Here is a 22594-nt window from a genome sequence, read left to right on the forward strand (position 1 = left end):
TCTTCTGCCAAAATACATTCTATGTCTGACCCACACCATATACTACTTATATGGATATAAGTAGACCACACCACAATTTAACTGCTTAATCAGAAACATGATAATTCAAATTCGCAAACCAAGTCAGTTTTTCATAAGACACAGGTAATCAGATTTACTGTTGAGTTGTTATTATTTCATACCCAAATCTATTAACTGACAACGCAGACTGTACCTCCCACGTTAAAAGTATTGTAAAATCATCAGAAGTGGGTTTTGTGGAGATTTTTGTAATTTTATAGATGAGATCATGAGTCAATTGAAGCTAGACCACCATGGAAAATCTGGAAGCACTGGACGACCGTTTCGTCCTATTGTGGGACTTCTCAGCAATGTGCATCCACGGTCGCGCCTCGTTGGCGAGATCCGAACCCAGGACTTTAGGTCTCACGCACAATTACCTAACCTCTAGATCACTGAATCGGTATCCAATGATGTACATGTATAACTCCAATCGATTTGTGATCTTCCATTGTTTTCAGTGAATACTCTCCTCCCACTCGACACGATTGAACTCCCTTTATCACGACATATGAGCTCTAAAGTTTTAGGTATGTTTCCTGCTCGCAGGATCGTGAGTGTGTACGGCTGAGTCGCGTACTAGGCTGAGGCGGTCGTCTAATACTTCCAGGTTTGTCACTGGTTGCCTAACTTTGATCGGTTCATGATCTCAACAGAACCTAAAAACCTCTGCAACCTTATGCTGAAAAGTGTTTTTGGTTACTTATGGATTGTACTTCAAAATATCTTGATACAATAAAATATGATGGGTTTAACTGTTGGATGTTGTGAAAATAGCTGATACTAAGCTCAGACATCAAGTACTGAATTCGGTTATACAAGCAACGAAGAGCAGGATTGACTAAACAGCTGTTTTATTCTATAGGACAGCCTCTTTGGGAATCAAAATTAAAAGCGGCACGCTTCATGGTAAACGCCTAACCTTCTGAGGACTGACTTTTCTAACCCTCAAGGTTAGTGAATTCCAGTAACTACGTCTTCTTACCAGAACTTATGTTGCTACCTGGTGAAGTGAATGATATTAGAAATAAAAACCGATGTATGTCAATTTAGTGGCCTGAAGTTGTCCAGTGTTGGCTACTCTGTAATCTACTTAGAACAGTATCTACCATAGAAACGGGTGCGTTATCTATTATATAATCAGGCAAATCTATTTTTCCCTTGATCGATATCGGTACTTAGTGGTGAAATTATGCCCGATTTAGTTTGCTCATAAGAAATCAAATGAAATCGGACAAATCTTTCATTTTGATGTATAATTCCTGAGAAGTACATATTTACAAACCCACCTCTAATCAAACCTAGAACCTTTAATTCTGTCAGTGATTATCGATTCATTAGAATTTTAGTGAAGTCCAGACATATCAGGAGTAAAACAACAGACACTAAAACCATTGAATGTTCAATGCACTATATTGCGATTTCATTGAAGTTAGAGATGTGTACCATTGGATAGCAATTCAGTAGTTCGGTGATAAAGCACTAGCTATAAGAAATGAAAGTCTTAGTTTAGATCCCTAATAGGTTAGTAGATCCCCATTGTTGAAGAATACCATACTAGATATTTGTTTAATATCCCTTGTTTTCAAGTTTATCATAAATGAGATCAATCCTTGATGAATAAACTGATTTTCACAAAACCTATCCATTTAAGATTGATTTCCAATAAGGAGAAGTTCGAACTAGACTATACCGTATGAAGTATTGAAATTATTTCTATGTGACTTTTCTTCATTTTTTACAATTATAGGGTTTTCTTTATACTCATTTAAAATCATTATATTACTCAACAGTAATATAATTCTTATCAACTACTTGAGAAGAAGAAGAAGAAGAAAAAAAACAAATTAATGTATTCATAATTAGAAAATATTTAATTAAATATTTATTAAATAAATTTATTACCAAGACAACATACTTCCGCATAGTAACTAAAAAATAAAACATCTTTACAAAAATTTTTTTTGTTTAGTTACGGAAGTAAGATATAAGATTACATAATATAAAACATGAATTGATAATCACAAGTAATTTTCAAATAAGGCACATACTTTATGAAAGATATTCAGTAATGTTATTTATCTGATGTTATTATTATTATTTAAACACCTAAATATTGGTACAAGGAAGCACCAGATATTTATGCGCCACACAAATCTCATTCGATTTATGGGAGGGCTGTGATACTGCCCAGGTGCCCAAAGTGAAGCAGGTGGTATTGTGGTGTGGTCTACTTATATCCATATAAGTAGTATATGGTGTTGGTCAGACATAGAATGTATTTTAGCAGAAGACCGATGAGGAAAGAACTGAAACGAAGCGCAATCGGTAGGAAAATGCACGAACAATGGAATTAGAGAAGAAACAATGAAGATCGAGACTATTGGTTGTTAATTTGCAAATTGACTGTCCATTGTATGGTTTTCAGAATTTACTGAGATAGTCTGTAATTTTTGCTTAAATATATTCGATTGTCCCCAGTCGTGTTCTGTTCACTACAGTATTCTTAGGGAGCCACACCCGGAGCCTTTGACCTAAAGATCTGATCCACAAGGCAGTGGAGCATCATGAGGAGATTCAGTCTCATGGTAGCTAGTGACCAACAATTGATTCGTACGCCATTTGTTCCCTCAAGGTACTGGAGCCCAAGTGCATCATTGGTTTGTAACCAGTGTTTTCCAACTCCCCTAGGTGGACACTCCATGTCCACCGAGTCGGTTAAAGCGCCGGACATTCGCTTTTCGTCCTCTCAATTTCGTAAACAACATCCCTGGTGTGAGAAGGCGGTGAGAAGGACTTCCCTGGTAGAGGCTATATACGTGTGGCCATGTGAAAGCATTTCGAGAGGGAGAGTGGACTCTCCCCACTCTCGGCCGTACCAGGGCATTTGGGGGAATTTATCTGATGTACTGAGAATGTGATTTTAATTTCAAGAAAATATGAAAAAAAGATAGTAGGTAGTTGAGGATGGTCGATAGGAAATCCTGCTTGACTAATGTTTTTTTTATAGTTTTTGGTATTCGTCAGTAAAGTGCATTTGTAATCTTAACAGAATTAGTATACCCTATAGATAGATCTTGTTCCATGCAACTTCACAGCTGAATATCTACAAACAACTTAAATTTAAACATACTGCACACGATTTCGAGTCTATTAGATAAGTAGTTACTGCTTATTCCCACTTGTTTGGTAGGATTTGATCGGGACTAAAAGAACTAGGCATAAATAACATTTGGTCACTAATCAATAATCAATCAGTTATGAAAAGAAAGTCATATTTCTATTGATTAAAACTTTCAATCTTATAGAAACACTAAATAATAATGATAAGGATGATTAATACAATTGTAGTAATAGATAACTCTCTAAAATAGATGGTTTTGTAAATGCTCGGCATTGATACTAACCTTGGTAGTTTTAATGGAAATTACAAGCCGGAGGCACTAGGTCAAGTATCAACACCAAACCATAGCAGGACCAAACGTGAAACTCTTCTATTCCTCTAGATAATCAGTTTAAAAGTTTAATATTCCACTAACACTGCTTAGAATCTAGTACATTTTTCATCATAAATATCATCGACTTCTCTCTTGTTTTGTCATCTAGGGAAACAGTTGCAAGACAGGTTTAACCCTAGTATTGTTCGATCCTGTCCTGTCCAGTATATCTTTAATGTTTTATATATTTCTATGTACACAGACACATCAGTTTTGTAGTGATAATAATAGGTCACTCATAGGTCACTACATATCGTCATAATGAACACTCATGATGAAAATGTAACTTCAACTTTATTTGGAACTAATAACTAACATTGAAGTCAAACCTATACCACCGACTTTAAGGATCACAAAAATAACAATAACGTTGTTTAGATCATGTATGACCTCAAATAGAATCAGGCCGTTTAAACATTGACTGATAACTTGTTAGTAGTAACCAGCGCTATTCTTGTTTGATCTTTTGTATTAATCAAATTTTATTGATTAAATTGTAATAAGCCATTGAAAATGTAAAATGTCATGACATCATTCAAAGACAATCTACATTCTCCTCCTCATTCATTTAGTTGTCTAGAATTCATATTTCTGCCTACTAATAACTAATTATCATGAATATTGATTTTCAGTGGATTCTGTCTACTTTTCAAGTTGTTCACCGTTGTTGAATCTGTTTCTATATTCTTTTCTATTTCAGAGTTTATGCGCACTTTTTTGTTACTCAGAGAGAATCTTCTGTTTGTCTTCAGATAGTGATGTATCCAAATACTGAATCAACATCTAACTCTATCAACCAATAAATGTAATAATGATATAAATATTTTAAAATATAAACATTTTTAATTGTTTACATAATGTTTATTTCTATTAATTTAACATCAAAACAAGTTTGATTATAAGCGAAGATAGATGGTAGCTAGCAGTGGAATGTAGGATGCATAATTCGTTCTATTTGGGATACATCAGCTGGATGTATCTGCACTCCAGAGATGATTTTCACTCCGGGACTCGAACTCAATGCTAATAAAAAACTAATCAATCGTACTCTTAAAAATCAGTGGGAAGATTCAAACAAACAATCCAAAAATGGTATTTCCTGGAGTTCTAATGAAAATCAGTAACCAGTCGAGTTCAACCAGGTCTGTTGTGGGATATCAACCCACTGAAGACAATGGTGGATGTGTCGCTAAATTTCATGGATCGGTTGAAGTTAGACATTAACACTATTGGATGCCAACCGCCTCAGTTGTCTAGAGGTTAAGAGCTAGCGCGCGAAACTGATAGGTCCTGGGATGGAATCTCGCGAGGCGGGGTCGTGGATGCACGCTGCTGAGGAGTTTAACGATAGGACGAAATGGTCGTCCAGTGTTTTCAGATTTTCCATGGTGTTCTGGCTTCAATTGACTCATGAATTCAACTATAATATTACTAAAATCTCCACGAAACCCCTTCTAACAATTAAAAATTTGATCATAGTTGTATTTTCTCATTGTTGGTGTAATGGATGTTACAATTGATTAATCTCTATTGGAATACATACACCCTAAATGAACAGACTATATAGTCACAAGTTCTTATTAAAATTAGCTAACAGTTAGCAAGTACATCTAATTGATGAGTCTAAAATGGTATGAAACTCTAGTTAGACAGTTACATATATAAATGTTTAAAGTGATATGACTTATTTCGCCAGTTCGTATGATTTGATAGATGATGATTTTTAAGATTAAGAATAATATACTTAAAATTTTCTAGGTGGTAACTGAAGTCTGCTCACTGTAAAAAAAGATACAATGTAAAAATTATAGATGAAACTTGTTTGTAATTCATATTTATTAGCTCAGTACATCAGTACGTGTACTTATCAACTTGATAAAAAGCGTACGGTTTTAAAAGAATTTCGGTAGCAAACTTAACTCTACCAATAATTGTACTTGGGATTACGTAATGTGTTTGCATTAAAATCAATTTTTTTCCTTCAAAATTGTTGACGTATCTGGATAAAAATGTCGAAAACCGTACATATTTCAACGAACAAATCTCTTTAATTTGATTATTGTTTATAGGATTATTAAAAAAGAAACATTTAAGATCTGCATATTTCCCCAGTTGAGTTAATAATACTTTGTCAATCAGTTAGTTAGTAATAACCAACGTAGAATCCGACATATATGTCCATTAGCTCAAGTTGTCATACCACATTATTACAGCGAGATAAAATTGTCGAGACAAATCTCTCACAGTAGTTATGGTGTGGTGTGGGCTACTTATATTCACATAAGTAGTATATGGTGATGGTCAGGCATAGAATGTATTTTGGCAGAAGATCAATAACAAAAGAATAGGAACGAAGTGTAATCGGTATGAAAATGCATGAACAATGAATTAAGAGAAGATGAACTGATATTTACAGAAGGAACAGTGAAGATTGAGATAATTGATTGTTATTTTGCAAATTAACTGTTTGCTGTATGGTTATCAGAATTTAGTGAGATAGTCTGTAATTTGTGCTTAAATACATTCGATTGTCCCCAGCCGTGTTTTGTTCACTACAATGGAAGTAGTAACAGTATCATTGGTAGTAAAATAGCATCAAGGATAAATGACATGATTCCAGAAGAAAGAATAAATTTACCGGTAAAAAAGAATAAAGTGGTTCTGAAACTGAGGATATATAAATAAGATAAATATTGAATAGATCTATACAAATGCGACTGATCCTAAGCGATGTAACCTAGTGTCTTAAATTGTTGACTAAGATCATGACACGGACTACATTGGTATACTTCTGAAAACTATGAAAAAAATGTTCTATTAACAAACTATCTCAAAACAAACAAGACATGATTTTAAGATGATGTTGATTATAAAAATAGTCCTACCGAAGTTGAATTCCTTGAACATGGAGTGGTTTGATTGTAAAGTAGATAAGAAGGAGACAACCTTTTTATAATAACAGTAATTTTCTTATTCAGTATTGTAAGCGCTGTTTCAGTAAGAAAGTATCATAATCGATCATGCAATGTTGTGATGAAATTCCATTTAGATACATTTAAATCGTAAATATTCGAAAACGGATATTTCACAAATATATTTCTTAGTATAAGGGCTTGTAGAGATTCTATAATTTTCATAGTTTAAGTAACAAATTGATTTTAGTTAGACAAATACTGAAAACTTGGAAGCACTAGATGCCCGTTTTGTCCTAGACTCCTCAACAGTACACATTCATGACCCTGTGTCCAAGAGTCGAACTAAGGACTATCGGTCTCTTAAAAGAGTGATAAACCTCAAGACCACTGAGCTGATACCAATACTGTACATGTCAAGTGGTAGACAGTTTTACACTTCAAATGGCCATGTATTATTGTAAATTGTTTTCAGTCAGACATGTATAACATTCGATGGTGGCTCAATGATCTAGAAGGTAAGTGTTTGTTCGACAGACAGGTTTTGGGTTTAGTATAAATTACTGAGGAGTCGCATATTGGGACAAAACGCCCGTCCAGTGTTTTCATATTTTTAATGATAATGTAACTAACATCACTTTGAGGTTTAGACTATGTGAAGATTTTTTTTACAACAGTCAGTATCTGCTACCTATTTTCAATTACGAACGCTTTCTAGGAAATTAACTGCTACAACTATTTTTCCCGTCTATCATATAACGATGGATGCATGAAGTCCAATGTAATTTGCTCTTATTTCTTCAAATCATAGAATAAAAAAAACAACTAGTAATTCACTTTTCTGACTGAATCCTTCCTTATTTAACGGTAAGATGAATAGGTTGAAAACTTTATATCAAAGTACATGAATACATACAGTTACCATTTATAGGCATTCAGTTTAAGTGAATGTAAGACAGAAAGATAATTTACAATATATACACAAATGAAAAATATACAACACATATAAATAGGAATAATATATTTGTAAAATCTCAGCGAATGAATTTGAAGTAAATCCAACGTTTCGCCTGGCAATCTGGTCCAAGCATTTTCAAGGAATTCCTTGAAGATTTCACATATATTTTCTTCCTATTTAATGTCTTACATCAACTCGGCGCTCAAACAATGTGAAACTATTCGCTCTAATTTAGACGAAAGTTCTTATATACGATACATATGTTCAGTGCATAGTCAGGGTAAGAATCAATCAAATTCAGTATTGACACTGAACATACTATTACTATCACTTCTCTTTACATTTCATATTAACAGCGTCATCTAGAAGAATAATATAAGTTCTTATCATTAGATCATTTAGTTTAGTTTGTTCAATGTAGAAACTACTGTTAAATAGCAAAATGCCTTATATAATACACAGAATAGATTGAATTCAAAAACATAAATTCATAAGAATCTTATGAGAAAAGAAAAGGAAAGTAATTTATTTAGTAACCAAGTCATAAATACCTTGGCAGTTAGTATATATTCTTATCACTAAAGTTGTTATCAGGGTGTATTCTCAAATTCCCCTATGAGCCATATTAAATATCATATGCACTTTTCTTTTCCAGAAGATTACTGAATGACTTGATATGGAAGAAAACATGACGAACAACATATGAATAAGAACACATTAGGAGACAATCGATGTGTTTGAATATAAAATTACATAGTTACTTTAACAAATGTGAAAACCATAAGTTCAATGCTTCATTTTCAAATCTTCCATCAATTTTCTCATACTTCGTTACCATAAAGATTACTCATTGTTTTCATTCTCGTTGATTCGATCTTCTTAACATTCTGCTGCCAGGCATTCCACTTATGACTGGTGTTTTATACTACTTATGTCAACATAAGTAGCATGCACCATATATATATACTCAAGAGATTCATAAGATACAGGGTGACCTTTCATTTAAGTATAAATAAAAATATTTATTGCAGTCATAGTTCATCTCGTTTGCTTCTAGCATAAAAACATTTCAGAAGGGGTTTTATGGATATTATAATAATTTTAATGGTTGAGATCATAAATCAATTGAAGCTAGATCACTATCGGAAACCTGGATGCACTGGACAGCCGTTTCGTCCTATTGTGGGACTCCTCAACAGTGCGCATCCACGATCCCGACTCGCGAGATTCCATCTCAGGACCTATCAGTATAGTGCGCGAGCACTCAAACTCTAGACCACTGAGTCGGACGGCATCCAACGGTGTTATTGTCTAACTTCAACCGATCCACGAAATTGAGTAACCGTTCACCATTGTCTTCAGTGAGTTACTATCTCACAATAGATCCGGTTGAACTCGACTAGTCACCACTTCTCACTAGAACTCCAGGAAATATCTCTTGAAGTCAATCACTAATTAGCATATGTTGATTAATATCAGAAGGGGTTTTTGTGGATATTATAGAAATTTTAATAGTTGAGATCATAAATCAATTGAAGCTCCAAAAACATTTCACAATCTCTCATTCAAAAAATAAAGAAATAATCAATAATTGAGATAAGATGGTGGTTGGAGGTGGTCAACAGGAAACCCTGGATCCGGGTTTCGTGCTACTTGGCACTCGTCAGCAACATGTACCTGTAATCTTGAGGGAACTGGTGCTCCCTGACGGATTCGATCCCGTGTCACTCAGCTTCACAGTCGAATGAAATAAAAAAATCTTGTAATTCATTATAATCCATTCTATCTGAATCGATAAAAAAAACACCTGGAATTTGTTAAATATCATTTTAATTTTTTTCCTTGTATATCACTAACTACTCACTTTATTCATCTACTGTATTAACACTTCGACTTCTTAGTTTACAGATGAATGAACCTATTATTAATTAAAAACATATTAAAACTACTAATACTACTAATAATGGTAGTAATGATAATAATAATAATAATAATAATAATAATAAAGTGATCAATAAAACCCTTTATTTTATTGACCTCAATTTGCATGCTTTCTTTCATATTCTTTATCGATTTCCCCCCCCTATTTAACACAGATATTTAATAAAACGGAACATCCCTATTAGAAAAAAAAGAAAAAAATAGAGAGAGATGAATCTGTACACGCAACAATAATTTTTTCTTTATTTTTCTAGGAAACAAAATTTTTCATTCTTGTTCGAATTTTTTTTCTTTTTTTTTCGTTTTCGATGTGAATGACCCTAATAGTAAATAAAATTTTCTCTTTTTTTAAAAAAAAAGTTAATCACTAAACAGAAAATGATAATAATAATAGAAGATCATGGTAATAGTTTAAAACAATGACTTTTTTTAATTTTTTTTAATAGATCAATATATAAGAGATTGAATTACAAGGGGGGCAATATGAATATGTGTATCTATCTGTATATACATCTATAGATGATAGTTTGTATGTATATATATATATATAATACATTTGTAACTGTGTGAGTATGTGTGTATGTAATGAAAGGTAGAAAGAGAGATTGAGAAGCATGACTGTATATATATATCTCCATAATATTAAGGAAATTTATTTAAGAAAGGGGAGTAGAAATATAAACTTTTTTTCTAAAATGATTCTATATGTACCCGGAAATGAATAATGTTAGTGTGTACACATATATGTACATGTATGTGAATGTATATATATATGTACATGGATTTCATATGTTCTAAATTACTATATAAAAATTGATTAGTTGACAAGGTACTCAAAAAAATGTTGCCATAACATAATTCAGGGATTAGTATATTAGAATTCTATAAATTTTGAAATACCTTTAGAAATACAGTAACACACACACACACATGAACAATATATGAGAAGGAATAACTGAACATGTATATACATATATATATACACCTACCTTAACGACAACCGGAACTTACCTGAGTCATAAAATAAGATGAATGAATGATGTATTCATTTCTATTTTGAATATGAGAAGTCTGTCTCAAATAAACATATAAATGATAATAATAATAATAATAATGATGAAAACAATAACAGTATAAATGACAGTGACATCTCAATGCTTTACATAAAACTTATTTACTACTGTTTTTACTAATATAATATGATCATAAAAAGGAATAGTCTGCGATTAGGGTAATGTACAACAAAGTATAATGTATTCATTTTATTTCTTTTGTTACATTTGAAGATTTGTTGGTTTTCTCTCTTTATATTTATCTCATCTACTCAGCTATCCACTTACTTATTCACTCATTCACCGATTTATCATTCTATATGAAAAGAAGTTAGACCAAGGGCAATGGTACAACAAACTTGTGAATAGTAAGCAGAGATGGATAGTGGCTAGCAGTGGAATCCAGGACGCGCGTTTCGTCCTATTTGGGACTCGTCAGCTGGATGTACCTGCATCTTAGAGTTGATGTTCACTCTGGGACTCGAACCCAGTACCCTCGCTTCAAACGCCATCACGTTATCCACTCGGCCACTGAGTCCTGATAGCCACTTGCTTGTGCGATAGGGTGAAGTTTAAGTTCAATTAGTATTGTTTGTTTGAATCTTCCCATCGATGTGTTAGGACTGCAACTGGTCAGTCTGTCCACGATGAATATATATTTTCCCTTGATTTGTTTTCTTCCTTGTATTGAAGAACTGACAAAAAGTCAAAATGGGAGTGTATGTTTGAGAGCGACAGGGAGGGAGAGAAAGGGAGGGAGATGGAATCAGGAGAGGATGACACTAAAGGAAATATAAAACGAACGATCAAATCACTTTTAAAGGTTAAGAAGAAAATGTAATAATAGTAATAATCTATTTGGTAATCGTAATATTATAACTCCAGTAGTAAGTGTGTATGAATGTTTGACATTTTGAGACAGTTGAAAGGAAATTTCATTTGGTTTAACTTTCATGATAGTCTACATTTGTAAAAAAAAGATGTATCTGCACTTCTAAGGAATCTGATACTCGATGTGAAATTCAGAACTAAGCATTCTAGTGTTGAAGTGAGAGATTTAACTTTTGATATATTCTAAGTTGTGATTTAGCCATTAGTCTCAGTAATTTAAAACTAGGGTTTCAGCTACCTCGGAATCTTTGTTTCGTTACAAATGCTAGTTGAGATCACTGTAACCAAACAATCCAAGTTTTATATTTAGAGTATTAAGTTAGTTATACGGTTGAAATGATGAAGAGCACGATTGATGTTGAGATTTTTAAACAGATTCCAAAGGAATGAGAGACCTTAAGTCCTATACATATATTTAACGATATAGACTAGTTTATTAATTACCAGCAAACGAACGAAAAACAAACTTATTTTCTATTGTCTTCTACACTTGTTGACAGTCATGTAAATGATAGTAGAATGAAAATTCCAAACATCTGTGTAAATAAAAATGTATTCAACCAAAAAAGTGTAGTATTTACTGATGTAGCTAGTAACTGCTTATTTGACTTTACAGAAGATCCATCCGACCGCAAATGAATTCACGTTAAATCCATAATGTATATGTATATATCGATACTAAAGACTAGAAAAACAGGTTACTGGCCACTACTCAGTGAGTAATTAGTTGTAAACATGTCGTTCCTATAGCACGTAAGTCACAGTTTATGTAGCTCAGTGGTGACGTCTCGGACTACGAAAGCTGGATGACGCCGGTTCGTATCTAGTTAGCAGCATCACTTCACTCAAGATTACAGATACGCCTTGGTAATGTGTACTAACTAACACGAAACCCATGCTTAGAGTTTCTTATCGATTACATTCCACCACGTAATATAAATGTATGTGATTTTCTCTCAGGATTGATCTCAATTAGTACATCATTGAAAGTAGGAGAGACAGATAAACACCTTATCATTAATTTTGATGTAGGTTTGTTCTCTGAGCTGGATGGTTGGGTCGTGGAGCTTTCGTCGTCTTTCTGAACGACATCATCAGTACAAACTTCGGGTAGAAGTGAAGTGTTTGAATTTCTCCACATGTGATTCACAGCTTGTTCTGTGCACCTCGATGTTGATTGGTTCTTATTGACCTTAAATCTGTCACTGTTTATTTTTTTGTTCTGGTTGTTTCTCCTATTGGTTTGATTTTTGTTCCTATGTTTCTGGATAATTTTCTTGATTGGTTGATAAATTGGATTGATTTCAATGTGTTTGTTTATTGCTGATTGACCTGAGTACCAAGCTTCTAAAAATTCTCCGGTATTTTTGGAATTGCCTCTGTCCAAAATCTGCACATTTTCCCAGTCGAATGTATGTCCGTAGTTGTCCACGTGTATTGATATGAGTGAAGAAATGTCGTGGCGTTTGACTGCTAATTGATGTTCATGTCGACGAAGATGCAAGGGGCGTCCGCTTTGTCCAATATAGTGTTTGTTGCAGTTGGTACAATTTATCTTGTAGATGATGTTTGTTTTGTCCTCTTTTGCCATTTCATCTTTTGGTTTGCATAAGATTAGATTGCTGTCCACTACCCCATGCATACTCGAATGAAATGTATATTGAAGTACTTATTGGGAAATGATATACTTGGACTACTGAATAGACAACCATCGATCCGATTTCCACAAAAACACATATATTAATTACATTTCGTCTGTTTTGTTTCAAAAAAAAAATTAAATAATTCACAGAACACTGGAATGACTAAGGCAAAAGCCCATTTTTTAATATATATAAATTTAATTTCTCATTGAAAATGGTTAGGGTAAAGAGTTCAGAATTAAAATAAAGACACTTTTAAGACAACCGGAAATAACATGGTCGAACATTTAAGTTGGTAGGGGGGAAAAAACTTCAAAAAAGAAATCAGAGTGAATGGTATTTTAACTATAAACTTTTTTCCAATTGAAGGGATAATACATGGATTTACATGGTAAAAGAGATGATTTCTGTTTTTAAAAATAAATTTTATGAAAATACATTCCAAAGCACATTAATTCATAAAAGAATTGATATATTTTCCCAACAGTACGATAGTTTCTATTCATGTTAATCTTTATTTCAATTGTTCATATCTATCACAAGATTTAAACATACACACACACACACAAGCACAAATGGCCAATAAAATAAGTTGACAACACATTATTATTATTACACTTGACAATTATTTTACTGTTTATAACTCATTTCCATAGGAGGAGGAGTAATATTATACCTGTAATATAAAAGACTACTAAGCCAATTTTATAAGAATTCTCTTCTCAAAATACTAACTAAACGATTTGAGACAATAAATCAGGAAATTTTTCAATTTTCTATATGTATTCAAGTATGTATAGAATAGATATACATTAGTTATCATATTGATATTTGAGCATTAGTATATGCATACGTATACATGCATACATACATACACACACACACCTATGCATACATGTATGTTGTTTATGGATAAGTTGATATTACCCACCTACTTGTATTTTTTGTTCACAAGTACTTTTATATTAAAAAATATTTAGGAATAATTCAAATCATCAACAGACTACTCAAAACAGGAAATGAAGAAAAAACAAACAAACAAATAGAATACAGAAATATTCAATATTTTCAAACCGTTGAACACAAGTTGTGCCACTACTACTACTACTATTACTACTACTACTACTACTATTACTACTACTACTATTACTACTATTCAATAAAATTAATAATTTTTTTGTTTTACTTTAAACAAAAAAACCCAGTAAGAACAAATGTATAAAATAAAATTTCTGGGTGCCGGAAATAATAATCATTCTTTTATAGAAATTTTTTTTTTTGAAAAAAAATTTATAAAAAGAATGATAATGGAGTAAATTAATTTCTTAGGCATAAATTCTACCCCCTCGCATTTAAATTTTTTAAAAAAAACGCACACACACAACAAAAACTAGATAAGTCAATATGGAAAGGGGGATTGATGGATAGATAGACATACACTCACCCACACCTACATATATATATATATATATCTGATGAAGCATAGTCTAACGAAAGTAAATTCTATATTAGATAATCACCAGTCTTTTACCATGGTATCATTAATCATAAAATGATTTCTATCTAGCCAATATATTCAATGTTGATGTTGTTATTCAATATTGATATATGTACACATTTGAAAAACAAAAATCATTATACCATCAATCATATCTAATCCCATTAGTAAAGAAATTTTTTGTTGTTGTTGAGTCAATCATGGTTTCATTTGTTTTTCACAGATATATATGTTTCCGTCTATATTGTTTTGTTAAGTTGATTGATAAATGAATATATATCTTGAAGAAACACTCAAGATTATGTAACACTGGAAATGTGGGGGGGGGAATAAAGATCTTCTTGAACTTTTGAATTACAATTATAAGCAAAGATAAATGGTAGCTAATGGTGGAATTCAAGACTTGCGTTTTGTCCTATTTGGGACTCGTCAGATGGATGTAGCTTCAATGTTATTAGAAAGAAAACGAGTTATTAGAAAAATCGATATCTGATGAAGGAAATTACATTTTAAATCTTATCAGGAATCAATTCATTTTTTTTGAAATATTCGTTTCACAATGATTTTGACTTTTATTTGACATGATTAAATTATTAGAATGAGGGCAACCTGACATAAGAACATTTGAACATTGGGAAGAGTTTATCCTGTTGAAGAGTTTGTTGACCTATTACTCTCTCTTAAAACTATTCTTTATTTCAACAGGAAATATATCAGTTGTACTGTTAAATATATATCTATGGATTCTTAAATGTGATTCCAAATTTACCTGCTTGACTATAACTAAACATATAGTTTTTTATTAAATGTCTGTTTCATGTTGGTTTGAAGTTTTACAACATTGATTAACCTCACAATGTGAATTGAAAATAAGATTTTCAATCTTTCTGGCGACGATGATTAATAATTCATGAAAAAACTAAAATAAATTGGTTATAGACAGAGATGGATTGTGGTTAGCAGTGGAATCCAAGATCCATGTTTCCTTCCATTTCGGACTCGGTAGTTGTAGTTAAATAGATCTCAGAGTTGATGTTCACCAGTTGACAAGTCTTAAACAGGACGAAAACTGGGTTCTGAATTTCACTGCTAGACATCATTTATCTCCGCCTATAATGCTTATAACTTAATGGTAATACCGAGGCAATTCCAACAACATTCACATAAGCCCCCAAAAAAACAACTGATCGATTGTAGTCGCAAACATCACTGGCTTGATTCAAGTCACCAATTCAGGTTTTACGCAAACATTCATTCAAGCTTAACCACCCAATGTGGAGCTAAAGATACATTTTCGATAAGGCTTAGCTTGTTACCAACCCTCCCCCCCCCAAAAAAATTTATTCGCTCCAACTCTTCAATGAAAAAATATATAAATGAATTAATAATTAACAATATGTGTATTAATAAATCTCTTAGTGACTAAATTAATTATGATTTGATAATTGCAAGAAATGATAAGTATAGAAAATTAAAAATAACTAAAATATTTAAACGTAGAAGGGGGATGAGTAGAGAGTCTAGTTCCATACTTGAACAAAATAGCCGTACTATTTCCATGTTTTCAATGGGGGTCTAATTAAAATCAGTGTGTGATTTAAACTATGAAAATAAATATTTCATTTGTATACGTTGATTGACCGGAATAAATCAAGGTCACAGTTTATAATATGGACACACATACACACACACTGATTATGTAATGAAATTTATGATTGCCATGCGAAAACTAATTATGTGATTAAGTGATTGGAAAGAAAAACCAAAATGAAAATCAATTTTTAAAAACCATAATGTAACGATAACAACAACTCGAAAACCGACAAAATAATAAAAAAACAGTCGATAAGCCTGTTTTTGTGGTTGTTGCTCTCCCTCCCTCTCTCTCTCTATAAAGAACACCAAGACACAATGAATCTCATTTGAAACTTAAAAAAAACTGCATTAGAAACAAATAAACCTATAAGTTGTGATGTTTTTCACTGTTTATTAGATTTCCGACTGTGAATAAACTAATTATTACTTTGCATTGAAATTAGCAACTGATCAATGTTAGATCGCCATTAAAATCCGAAGGCCCTGAACGCAAACTTCGTCCTGGTATGGGACTCCTCAGAAGTGCACAACTACCATCCCGCACACTAGAAACGAACCCAGAACATTTGGTCTCACTTGCAGACGTCTAAACTCTAGATCATTGAGTCGGCATCCAACGACGTTAATGACAAGGCAAGCCCTCGCTTGGAATCCTCAAGGACAAAGGAGAAGAGGAAGACCAAAGAACACATTACGCCGAGAAATGGAAAAAAAATATGACAAGAATGAACAACAACTGGATAGAACTAGAAAGGAAGGCCCAAGACAGAGTGGGTTGGAGAATTCTGGTAGGCGGCCTACGCTCCATTGGGAGTAACAGATGTAAGTAAATACAATTAACTATCTTGAGCTATATTCATGCGCTAAATTTGTAGTTTACACAAAAACAATAGTCTTTGTAACATTGTATCACGAAACCAATTATTAGGGAAAGAAGAAATCTTATGTCAATATAATCTATTTTGTGAAATAATCATGAGTATTGTGATACTCATTTTATGATATGAATTAATCAAAAATGATTACTTTCCTGATCATTCAAAGATTAAAACACTGTACGTCAATAGGTACAGTTAGCCAGTAAATAGTCAGTCAGCTACAACGTAGGACCGGGCACATTTGTGCATCGGTCCAAGTTGACATATCTCGTTAGCACAAGATGAATACCGAATTCATAGTAGTTAATTTAGTGGTGGTAGTATATAAAATATATAAAATAAGTAGTCTGCATCTACCAACACGGCTCAGACTAGAAGTTAGTGTCTTCAAACTCTGATGACACATTTTGGTTTGGCCGCCCCTAACTCTCTTCCAACCATTGCCAATACTAGTCAGCATAGCGCATCATGGTAATCGGTGTTCAGGCATACGTAACAAGTGGCCCAACCATCTCAGTCGATGAAGATTCATGACCTCATCAACTGATTTGTCAGTAAATAACTATATAAGTAACGTAGTTATTACTAAGGCTTAGTTATTGCTCAAAGAATATGTTATACTATTATATATTAGTGTTAAATAGAACTCAGTAGCTTACTAAATAATGCGTTTATATTTTTGAAACAATGGACACTGATTTCTAATCTGATTGTGAGTATCAATACGTGTGTTTAGATCTACCTGGGGTTGTGGCCCTCTAAGAAAACCACCTGCTTTGGGCGTCCTGGCAGTATTCCGGCTCTCACACAAATCAAATGATTTATGCGGCGCATACATATTTGGTGCCTCCTTGTAACAATGTTCCTGTCTTTAAATAAATAAATAAGATATACTTAACTAGCAAGTCACAAACAAGTGCCTTAAAGATATAACTTATTTCATTCTTTTATACTGGTTATTAGAATCTCTCCGTTAATGTTATGAACAATAATTGATCAGTACATTCTACGAAGACTACCTCAATATTGTCACTAAGTCACACGCATTTAAACAAAGTTGAATGATAGCTAGTCGAAGAATCCCAAACGTGTGTTTCGTCCTATTTGCAACTCGTCAACCGGATGTAACTGTTTATAATTTCATTAAACACGGTGGAATGGGATTTGAGCGAACGACATATTTGTTAAAAAATCAATATTTTTAAACTATTAAACCACCGTTTCATATTAACGGGATGTTTTCCTTTAATTTGATTTATAATTCAATATTATATGAACGTTAAACACGGTATGGGAAAGTACCATACAGATGTTCATACCGAGATTTGGACCCAGTACCATTCTATCTAAACGGCAATAATGAAGGGCTTTAGTTTCATATGTTTCAAGAAGTCTAACGGTTAAGCTTAAGGCTTTAGAGCCTCATGACAAATCTGTTACATCTAGGTAATACAGTTAGGATCAAATAGTTCAATTTTGCCAGAAGTGGTATAACTGTCGAACTCATGACACATGGTTAAGCTAATAATAAACGGTAAGTTAAAAAGTGTATTCATAAACTACACTAATGAATATGATATGGAAAATACGAAAAGTCAGAAATTTACGAAAATGGACATGTTCTTAAATCTCTGCATTTTATCAACGTCCTAGGAATTGACGATCGAATTTCAAACGAATTATTTCTCTTGAATAATATAGAACAGATGAAGTGTAACCAACAATGGAATTCAGGATGTGGATTTCCTCCTATTCAAGACTCGTCAGCTGGACGGTAGCCGCCAAATCCCAGTGCTTATGTTCACACTGGAACTCGGACCCTGTACCCTTTGCTTCAGACGCCTATGTTACTTAATCAACTAATGAGTTCAGATAGCCACTCAACTGTGCGATGTGTGAGTTTTATTCTACTTTGACATGGTTTGAGTTATGACGTAGTTGATACCTTGATTGAAGTTCGACTAGTCATCTTTGGAGGCAATCAGTAAGAAACTTAAGACCTAGATTTATTGTGAGTTGGTACATGTCAGAAATGGGTACCTATAACCTCAGGAGCCTTATATGTCTTCTCTGTAATTCGAAGTCGTATTACTTTGTTTCATTATGAGATGTTATCGCTGAGCTGTTCAAGGTGCGACTGACCTTCCCTGAGACAGAAATATCGACAATGATGAAAACATAGTCCTTCTGATGTCGAGCTACTTAAACTAGTATCCCTATCGAAATATGATCAACAGGAATTCACTACTACTAAGAGTGAACACAACATTGGTCACACAGTCAGTGATCAATATATTCAATTTTTTTCTTCGACAAAAAAGATTTTCAACAAAAAACAAAATTTATTATTTGAAAAGTTGGTTCTATAGAAGAACCAATATAAATTTGTATGTAACAAAATGAAAAATATGTACATAAAGGTATCAAGTGGGAAACGATGCTTGGAAATTATATATTCATGATAATAATGATTTGATATTTAACAAACAATTATTATCGAATGGAAAGATTTAATTTTTCCGCTAAAACTTGGCCAATATTCTCATGTAATGGTCTCACTGTATCCATTGTCAAAGTTTTATGTTGATCCCGGTAGATAAAACGATAACAAAGACTTTGTCGTCCGGTTTTCGGATCTATGTACGAGTCGACCAAACGAATCTACATGTAGGTTGAACAATGGAAAAATAGTTTTGATGAAATATTTATAATTAAGAATCTATCTACTTATTTACAATGTCAGTAGTATACATTCTACGACAGATTTAACTAGTTGCCTAGGTATGTTACTAGTTTAGGTTTCATCTATACAACCACAGTTGTAATCTATATTTGTAAAACTATTAAAATTATTTTTAGAGAAAATTATTCTTCTTTACCTGTTCTATTAGATCGCCAGCTTCGGAACGTACAAGATCGAAAATATCCCGTTCAACTATTTTAATTCTATCTAATCCATCAGGATTGAAAGACAAAGATGATATTGATTCCGAGTCGTTTAACCAAAATGAAAGATCCAATATACACGGAGGAAATATACTGACAGGCTGATATAATATAAGTGAACAAAAAAGTGACAAACTGACAATAAGTATTAAAAACTCTTCATTATACATCATATATATGAAAATTTTTTTTCGTATCAACAGGCCAAAATCGTATGCATATGTAACAGAAGTTGAGAAATCAACGTTGAAATCGAGTACAAGCTTACGTGTGTTGGGGTAATCCATAAAAAATCTCGCAACAGACAAGAAAGACTCAAGAAACATTACGAAGCATTTTATCCAATCAGCGTTCAGTAGAAGTTTTGCTAAAAACACCACGAAAGTGAAAAGTCACATGTAGAGTTTCTGATTGGCTGATTACTACACTGCTACTATGTTTAGTAGCATCCCAGAATTTTCAGGAAAACCTATAGTATCAGTTTATATGTTAAGCCCATATACTTCATTCTAGTTACTGGCCAAGCCAATTCACCTATACATTGAGTCATATTTTGGTCTTGTTAATTATTCGCTTATTAACCTTGACTACTTTTTATATGAGCGTATATGTGTACCCTTCGTATCCTATTCATCATATGTCTGTCATTCATTTTTGTCTGATTATAAATATTGAGTAATGCTTGCTCATAGCGTGTTGGCTCCCCAGCCATCTCTACTATGCATCATCTTTGCTTCGCTCGCTTACACTTGCTCATGTGCCCACAGCTTTCTGGTCTGCATCATTCATCAATAAAAATGTAGTTGCCGCTTCCTTTTGCCTTCTGATTTTATACACCGTTAAGATTGGTATAATAACGGTTATCGAAGTGAACGATTATTGAAGCACGGCACTACAAACACAAGGTCTTCTAAAATACTATAAAAACCCTATATTTTCTGTACATAAAGGAACCTTTGGAGTAAAGTGCTTCTCGCATATTTTGTGCCTTTTCTCTCGTGTTCAAATCGCTGTGTAGATTTAGCTTGGGGGTTACGAGACTAGCTTAGGATCCAAGTATAGCGTTCAATTAGCAAGACTTATCAGTGGCGACGGGGAAAACTACAATGAATATTTCTTTGGAGCAACTAGAAGCTTATATGGAGCGTCAAGAAAGGCGGTTTGAACAGTCTCAATTCAGAATCATGGAAACCCTTATGCATGTCCCAACAAAACTCTGCTTCTGCTGAATTACAAGTATCTCATACTGATTCAGTTATTAATGCAATCCATGAATTTAATTTTGATGGTGCAGCAGGTGTTACTTTTGACTCTTGGTTTAAGAAGTATGGAGAATTGTTCCGTATTGATCTCTGCAGACTGGATGACACCTCAAAAGTCAGAATACTTCTAAGAAAACTTGGGACAACAGAACATGAACGCTGTAGTAACTTTATTCCTCCGAAGAACTCACGAGACTTTAGTTTTGATGAAACAATTCAAACCCTGTCTCAAATCTTCGGAGAACAGTCATCTCTATTAAATATCCGTTACCAATGCTTGAAGATAACGAAAGAACCAGGAGATGACTGGGTGAAAAACGCAGGAATTGTGAACCGAGAATGTGAGAGGTTCAAGTTGCCTTCTATGAATGAAGACCAGTTTAAATGCCTAGTATTTGTCTGTAGCCTGCGTTCACCCGAGGATGCTGACATCCGAACAAGAATCGTAAGCAAGCTTGAACATTGTCCTAACATGACCCTGCAAGAAGTAACGGCGAAACTAAACTATACTGCCGAGCCAATCAGAAGCTTTCGCGGGTTTTCAAGGTCACGGCGCTAATTTCATTACAAGATGCTTACGTACGATAGTTTTACAGAGGATTTTAACGAAGACGTTATAATTGAGCGTCTACAAGAGAAGGGATTATTGAGAAGTTCATATACTTGTGACTGTGGTAGTCAAATGACCATTGTACAGTGTGCAACCTGCCGTGATGATGTTATCTTTCGATGTTCTTCATGTTGGAAGAGAAAGTCAGCTCGAACAGGAACTTTCTTCGCTCGATCAAAACTAAGGTTAAGGCAGATTATGATCCTTGTTGCAAATTGGATAATAAAAGCACCAGTTACACTCGCTGCCACATTTGCCGGTGTAAGTGAAGTTTCGGCAGTTCAGTGGTACGAGTATTGCCGAGATATATGTGCAACAAAATTGACAAGCGTACACTAATCGTATGGAGGAGTTGGGAGGATCGTTGAAATAGATGAAACAGTTGTAAGGAAACGCAAATTCAACCGTGGCCACAGTATCAAAGGAGATTGGGTAAGTACCTCTTCCATAAATATACCTCACAGGTCCTTGGAATCTATGATAGATCACTACAAAAAGGACATTTCCAACGAGTCAGCAACCGACAGGCACCAACATTAATACCGATTATACAGCAATATGTGCTGCCATGGACTACGGTGTATACAGACGATTGAAGAGCATATAGGTGCCTAAGTAGACTAGGCTACGTGCATGAAGTTGTCATACACAAGCGCCATTTTGTAGACCCTACAACAGGGGTGCACACCAACAACATTGAGGCTATGTGGTCGAGGCTGGAAGAATTTTTGAGACCTTATCATGGCTCCAGAGGCCGACTAATATGGAGCCACATGGATGGGTTCCTGTATCGTATGCATTATGATTTTAAAACTTCTGAACCAATATCTAACCTTGATAAGTTTTTGAG

At 33.7% G+C, this 22594-nt stretch overlaps 1 protein-coding gene and 1 non-coding gene across 2 annotated transcripts in view; both read right to left on the reverse strand.

The window, feature by feature from the left end:
- Positions 1 to 10889: 10889 nt before the first annotated feature.
- Smp_tRNA_00240_Gln_TTG.1.1 lies at positions 10890 to 10955 on the reverse strand. Its single transcript has one exon. It is a non-coding gene (tRNA).
- An 8464-nt stretch (positions 10956 to 19419) lies between these two features.
- Smp_149430 (putative phenylalanyl-tRNA synthetase mitochondrial) overlaps positions 19420 to 22594 on the reverse strand; it is a gene marked incomplete at both ends in the record, with an annotated part of 24515 nt that continues 21340 nt past the window's right edge. Inside the window, 2 exons of the mRNA XM_018798366.1 lie at positions 19420 to 19587; positions 19806 to 19973. Of these exons, the coding sequence (XP_018653315.1) occupies positions 19420 to 19587; positions 19806 to 19973 (336 nt within the window). The remainder of the gene's footprint in view (positions 19588 to 19805; positions 19974 to 22594) is intronic.

Source organism: Schistosoma mansoni, chromosome 6 (genome assembly GCF_000237925.1).
Source record: "Schistosoma mansoni strain Puerto Rico chromosome 6, complete genome".
Classification (NCBI taxonomy): Eukaryota; Metazoa; Platyhelminthes; class Trematoda; order Strigeidida; family Schistosomatidae; genus Schistosoma; species Schistosoma mansoni.